Source organism: Scardinius erythrophthalmus (genome assembly GCF_964197995.2).
Source record: "Scardinius erythrophthalmus genome assembly, chromosome: 19".
Taxonomy (NCBI): domain Eukaryota; kingdom Metazoa; phylum Chordata; class Actinopteri; order Cypriniformes; family Leuciscidae; genus Scardinius; species Scardinius erythrophthalmus.
In genome coordinates this window covers 10,035,005-10,042,533 of record NC_138239.1, presented here as the reverse complement: position 1 = coordinate 10,042,533, position 7,529 = coordinate 10,035,005, and the positions used below count along the sequence as shown (strand labels likewise).

The 7,529-nt window shown below is 37.7% G+C and overlaps 1 protein-coding gene across 1 annotated transcript; it reads right to left on the bottom strand.

The window, feature by feature from the left end:
- Window positions 1-624: 624 nt before the first annotated feature.
- On the bottom strand, window positions 625-2,678 carry sox11a (SRY-box transcription factor 11a; the record flags this gene model as incomplete). The annotated part of the gene is made up of 1 exon (XM_081393746.1): window positions 625-2,678. One exon carries the CDS (start codon window positions 2,676-2,678, stop codon window positions 1,617-1,619), a length of 1,062 nt encoding a protein of 353 aa, XP_081249872.1. The 3' UTR covers window positions 625-1,616.
- Window positions 2,679-7,529: the final 4,851 nt, after the last annotated feature.

The window sequence follows — 7,529 nt, the reverse complement described above, 5'->3', positions numbered from 1 at the left end:
TGCTACAAAAATGCAAAAAAGAAAAAGAAAATGTAGATGGTCTGCATTTACAAGTAAATATATTGCACAAAAAATGAAGGGGAAACAGTATGTGCCATTAGAAAGAAAAAAATAATCCAGTCTCACACCTGCGATTGGGACCCATCCACATATCACGAGTATGATATACATAAACTCCTAACTTTACTATTTTACAGTACATATACAATCTTGAAACTAATACCAGCACTGAGGTATGCATCTCCCCCCTCCCCAATGCCATATGTTCTACAAATACTCAACAAATTTGATCTACAGCTGTACAAAACCTAGTTTAAAATCACAAGGCATTTTGATGCAAGTTTTAATTTAAACTTAATCCTTAAACCAGGACTCCCTTGCATGCTTAAAACAAATGATAAAGGGAAGAAGTGCCTGAAACTCACTGAGTGCCCAGTAAGAACATTCCCTTTTTAACTGTACAAAAATATGCCTGAAAATAGTTTGCTTTCTTTTAAAAAGATGAGGTCTGTTATGTATCAAAATGCTTCCTCTAACACCTGCAACTCTAAGGAGGTTTAGGCTGCTTAAGTTTCAAACCAGTAGGTAAACAGAATCAGTAAAAAAAAAAAAAAAAAAAAAAAAAAAAAAAGGTTTTAAAAGAAAAAGTTCCGGCATTTAGAAATGACTAAACGTTTGAAAGAAACGTCCTGAACAATATTAGTTCACAGATTTGCTTTGAGTCAGTCCACAGTCTTTACATTTTCAGCTCCCTGCAGTTAGAAAGAGGGTATAAGATGCATAGAAGTTCTCAGATTTTCCCTTTGTGGTCCGCTTTAGTTGAACAGTAATTGTAGACCTACAGAAAAATCCATAAAACCCTGTCATGCTGCCAGAAAAAAAAACGTCTGCAGACTTTTTTCTTTTTTTGCTACAGTACCAGCTTCATGAGCATCTAACTCCTCAAACCTCTCCCCGCCTAAGGCAAGCCATTTTAACATTTATTCCTTTAAAGTAACCAGTATCTTATTGTTTTTTTGCTAGTATTTATTTAATTACTAGTAGGTGATCCAATACTGACTAGTATCTATTTCACAACTATTCATTAGATAATTGTACTTATTACTAATACTTATTCATTTCCTACTAGTTTTTATTAAGTACAGTACTTTTTTTTTGTGAATATTCCAGTTTTCCTAGTATTAAAAAACATTGAAAATACACTGGTTCCTATTTGTTAGACACTTGTGTTAATTTCAACTGTTAGCATTTTGAATTGAACTAAAAGAAGCTATTCTGAATACTTATGCCACGTAAACTAGTGTAACAAGTGAGGTAAGAAATGTTAGTACTGGAATAGTGAAAAGCAGCACATGAATAAGTACTAGAAACTAAAAAAGAAATAAACACTAGTCACATTTGGATTACTCACTTGTAATTAAATAATTGATACTAACAACAGAAGCACTAAATAGTACTAAATAGTTTAAAGAAGTAAATGTTTAAGAGGCTTGCCATACTCGCCTCCTTCCCAAAGCCCCTATAGGTGGACCACCAGAGGAAGGCAGGGGAAAGAAATACGTACAGAACAGAGCATTATACCTCTCCCGTGTGTTATTACTTGGGACTTGTCCTATTTAGTATGTAAAAACCAAGTCAGAAAAGTTCGCTTCGAGCCAGTCCCCGGCGATCATTTCGCTGAGCTCAGGCGTGCAATAGTCTGGAAATTCAAAGTGGGAGCCCAGGCTTCCCTCGCTAAAAGACTCCAACTCCTTATCCACCAGAGAGAGGGAGAGATTCCCTGGGTTCGGGTTGCCCAGCTCCGAGCTTTGCGCGGAGGAGGCGAAGTTCAAACTGAAGTCAAAAAGCAAGTCGTCCGCGTCTTCGCTAGAGCTGGAAGACGTGGAAACTGACCTAGAGGATGCTGGTGAGACAGATGCGGGATACATTGTGCTCTGCTTGGTTATGTTTTTGAAGTTGTAGAAGAGTCTGTTGTTCCGGACCTCCTCGTACATGCTGGCGCCCTCGGACTCTGTAGACGAGCTCAAAGTTGGGCTGGCGGGAACTTTTGCTACATTGTAGACGGGGATCGGATCCTCTTCCTCCTCCTTCACCCTGACCCGAGAGTCCTCCTCGGAGTCGATGTCGTCGTCTTCATCCGTGAATTCACTTTTAATGACAGTCTTTGAAACTTTCATGCTCTTAAACGCGTACTCATCTCCGTAGCAGTGAGATGATTTGCTTCCCGTCTTGTTCGTTTTCAGTTTGGGACATTTCTTGGAGGTCTTGGATATTTTGTTGCAGGACTTCTCTGGAGATGGGGCTGAGAGTTTGGAGGAACTGTCCAGCTTTGGTTTCTTCTTGGGTCTGTATTTGTAGTCAGGATAATCAGCCATGTGTTTCAACCGGAGTCTTTCGGCTTCCCTGATGAAAGGTATCTTTTCGCTGTCCTTCAGCATTTTCCAGCGCTTGCCCAAGCGCTTGGAGATCTCGGCGTTGTGCATGTCTGGAGATTGCTCCATGATCTTTCTCCGCTCGATTTTAGACCACACCATAAACGCGTTCATCGGTCGCTTTATGTGTCCGGTCGCTGTCTTGCACCAGTCTGGGTTTATCGAGACCATGAATTCACTTTCGTCGGAGTCTGTGGCTTCTCTGGACATGCTGTCCGTTTCGCTGTTGTCCGTTTTCTGCACCATGGTGCCGTTGCCGTGTGTCCAAAATATCACCCGCGTGCGTCTGCTCTCTGCGCCTTAGAGGTTCACCCACTCTTTCCAGAGTTACAAGCCGCCTTCTTAACTACTTCTTGGCTTTTTCATGTACATGACATCATGTGTAGCGCTCCAATCACATCCACTCCACTCCGCCCTACAGACTCCATGCAGCGCGCTTTAACCCTTAGCGCGCTCCCGTCTGGACCCACGCTGTGCGAGACGCGCATATCACTAGATAAACGGAACGGGAATGTGAGTGTCAACACATAAACAAGCGCAACCAAACAAACCGCTCACACTTAATCTGTTTCAGAATCCTTTATGATGTGAGACTATAGGAGCGAGTTTTGTGTTATGGAAACATTTGTGTATGCTATGGAAGCTGTTTTCTCTCATCATTCAGACTCTCTCTTAATAAAATACTGAAGGTGGCGCTTGGACACTGTTCCTGTGTTTCTATATGGGCGAATCTTCAATTAGGGGGAAAGGTTCAGTCTTCTGGGATGGTTTTATAGGAAGAAAAGCTTTTTAATAAAACAATCATTCTAGGATAGATTATAACCACAATTTTATCTATTTAATTAGCTGAAAAAAAAAATAAGCGTGTTGAAATGTTAGATTATCAGGGCTTGTTCCCAGACATTACTATCACTTACCATCAATAATGTGCTAAAATCAGGAAAATGTATAAAAAACGACGTATTTATCTCAGTTGGTATTTGGTATACAGCTGTCGTTGCAATCACAGTTTTATGGTTTATGTATGAAGAAAATAAGAAGCAAGAAAGTTCAAGGCTAAACTAAACTTAAAAAAAAATCATTATCATTCCACATCATATCAATAATCCAAACTAGCATACATTACACCACTTGAAGGATGGTTGTTCAAGGCCACAATCAGATTTTTATTCAATGAATACATATCTTAGCATAGAAGAAATATTGTTTGAATTACATAATTCATTTTTTAAGATTACAAGTTAACAAAGCCTGTCATTAAAGAATCATCCTTATATCTATCTGCATAGACAGTTTTATTGAATAAAAAAAGTGATAACATCTACTTTTCTTTTATTTGTGTAATAATTTAGCATTTTACTCTAATTTGTCATTTAATTGGGATATAGAACTGGTGGTTCTATAATAATGATTGCAGTATTTATTTTTAAAATGTATGTCTGCATTTAATGATATTTATTCTCCATCATTGTAAAAAGTCTGTGTATAAAAAACAGAGCAAATTTAACAGAGCACTTGTGCTTGTCTACAGTGTCTTATTTCTGCCAGGGAATAAATTCATTTTCAGTTTTCTCAGCAAAAGGGGAAAAAGTTAATGGCAGTTCTTGATGTGCTTCATTCAAAGCCAACAGATCCCCTTTCCTGCCCACTGTGGTTAGCAGTCAGTAATGTTACTTGAAACTATGCATCTGCCAAGGCTTCCTGTTTTCTGTCCCCTAGAGGGCAATCACTAGCCCTTCAGAGACCTTACATCACCCTCACCTCTGATGATGGAAGAAACTGCCCTGAGCACTGGACATGTGACTATAGTTTTGCTTAAAAAGGTAAGGCTTGAGGTAAGACAAGCACAAATGACAAGAAGCAATCCGCGGCCTCCATCTCTCTCGCAGTGACCACAAAACTGCCCCCCCCCCCACCACCCCCACACACACACACTCAGTCATATTTACTCAATCCTTCATTAGAAAAAAAATCTCAAGGTCATACATTTGACATACATACAGGAAACATATACACTCTGAAGCCAAGTCATTCTCATCTGCTATTGGACGAGAAGAAATGTTGAATGAACAAGTATCTATGGATGCGGTCTGCTCTCTTGCTGTGGTTCGTTTTGTGTTACATCATCGTTCTTGTGATAGGCTCACAAACAGAGGTGAATCAGAGCCTCTAGTGAGGTGCTGCTCATTAGCATGGCTCGTTAAGGGCTGTGAATGAGGTGAGAGTGTCAGCCACTGCAGAGGTGTGAGTCATCCTGAAAAAGGGAGGGTCTCTGTGCAGGGAAATCTGAGACATCCTCTCTCCCCTGACTGCTGCACAGAACACACACACACACACACACACACACACAAATGCATATATATATATATATATATATATATATATATACGAGAAGAAATATATATATATATATGTATATATATGTATATATATATATATATATATATATATATATATATATATATATATATATATATATTCTCTATCATGACATGTTAGAGCTAACCTATTGATTACTGGTGTAATATACCAACCTAATGATATTTTCTCCCCCTAAACTTAACTCTCACAGCAACCTTTTTGCATTTTTACATTTTCATTAAAACATTATTTCCCATGTTTATTAGACTGTTTTCTATGTGGGGACCAATGATGTGTAATTTGACTTAGTAAGGTTTTACTATCCTTGTGGGACATTTTTGTCCCCGCAAAGCAGATAAAACCTGATCAAACCAGACATAAATGCGCACACAAGTACCAGAAGGAATAGGTATAAGTCGACAAGAAAAGCATTGGTGGTCTTTGGTGTTGCTGTCCACATGTGCATCCTATTATTTGCTTTTGAAACTCGTACTGTTCTTCCAAAATAAATATATGGGTTGAAATATTGTGCTGAATAGGAGCATTATTATTATGACTGGCTGTATGACAACCTGCTTTGCTTCAGCAGAACTCTTTAAAATATTCATTGTGTATTAGCAATAAAGTAAAGAGGGTAACACTTTATTTTTATGGTCCATTTTAGACGGTCTATAATTATATAAGTAACTGTGCAACTAAATATCAACTATGCCACTCATTAGAGTATTAATAGACAGTCTGCTTGATATCTGCTAACTCTTTTTTTTTTTACAATGGTTCCCCAAAAGACATTCCACTGACTATAAGTAACCTTGCAACAACATGTCAACTTTTTCTACTAACCTGAACCCTAACAGTCTACTAATACTCTGAACAGAGATAGTTTTCACTGCAAGTTAGATGAAAAATGTCTATAGTGGACCACCGAAATAAAGTGTAACCATAAAGGGTGTGTGTATATTCTGTTTAGTTGTATTTGTTCTTAACTATATTTATCCCTCATAAAATATTCCCTCAGTTATCTAAACTCTCTGAAACAGCTGTTTCTATGCAGGAGCAGTGAAGCTTGGATCAATACAGAGTCAGGGTAAGGGTTATCTGATGCTGCAGATGCACGGATCCATCTCCTCTGCATAGCCTCTAGACAGACGGGCCTCTTCTCACTGTTCTGACTGATATCTGGTGGGTTAACAATGGCTAGGAAAAGGGGTTGTTATAGGGGCCTTTTGAGAGGCAAATAAAGTTCTCACTTACATAACACATTCTTGCATTCATGGAGTGGTTCTCGTCTTGAAATAGTATTTTTATGCAAATATCCTGATCACCTGATAATGATCATATGTAGTGTGGATGGTACAGATATTTGCATCCTATCAGGAGTTGCTATGACAAAGGAAACACATCTGGATAGTGTTGTTAATGTTATCTCAGGAGTTTTAGATTGAAGCACACCCTGTACTTTGATAAGATGAACCTGTGTGGAATAAACAATCATTGATTTAAATAGGCAAATTGTATACAAAACATATAATCATTCGAACAGTCACCATCTGCCGGATGAAAATACACTTTTAATGTAGCAACGCATTCATGTGAGACAAGAAACTACTAGGACAGTAATGAGTTTCACAGGGGATGCAATTTACTCTGCAAATCAGTATAATCTTAGCCGAAATCCAGACTTAAATAATATAATAAATAAAGTTCTTAAAGCATAATTAGAACACTATTAAAGAAGAAATATTTTAATGAACATATCTCAGTTGAGACATGCATTATACACTGTGTGCTATATGTAATACATTTAGAAGCAGTTTCTTTCTGGTCAATTTTGCTAGGCCCTGTGAAGAATGAATAGTAGCGCTGTGCATTTACCCTTGTTGGCAAGTAAATCAAAGTAGTGACACTACTCAACACTATCTCACGACCAATTCGTACGAATGATAAAAAGATGGCTAATTCGTACGAATTTGTACGACCTCACTCGTACGAATTTGTACGATTTGTCTAAACCCACGTGATGGGTAGGTTTAGGGGCGGGGTCAGTGGTAGGTCATTAGTATGAATTCATACGAATTGGGCAATTCGTAAAATATGAACGATTTTGCAAAAATTCGTACGAGTGAGGTCGTATGAATTCGTACGAATTAGCTACCTCGTAGAATTTGTACGTTTTCCCGTGAGATCGGGTTGCACTACTAACTGAACTAAACCGTTTAGTAGCATGTCAGTGGCTTAGTATTACATAACACAGTTCTAATGTCAAAATATATTGTCCTCTACTGGAAGGATAAAATCAATTCATTTTGTGAACAAACTAATCAAAAAAATAAAAATAAATAAATCTCAGAGTCAGAGTTCAAGCACAGCAGAGTCTACTCATTTGAAACAAAATATTTTGTCAAATTATACTGCTCATTATTAGTTTTTATACAGTTAGGCCTATATCAATTAGAGTGTATTGTAAACTCTAATTTAGAATGCTCATTTGTTTAAAAACTTTCCGTGTGCCAGAAAATCTATAACCGATGAAATTATATCATGTGTATGATACGTATTAAATGCCCCTGTAAGTAGCTTCAATATAGTCTATAACCCTATTAGCTTGTAGCATATTTTCAAAAGATTGCCTAACTTGATAATCTACACACAATTTAAAGTTTTTTTTTGGTTATTGGTTCAAACTGTAATTGTCACAAACCAATATTAATGTGGCTTTAGGGTGTCAAACTTCTT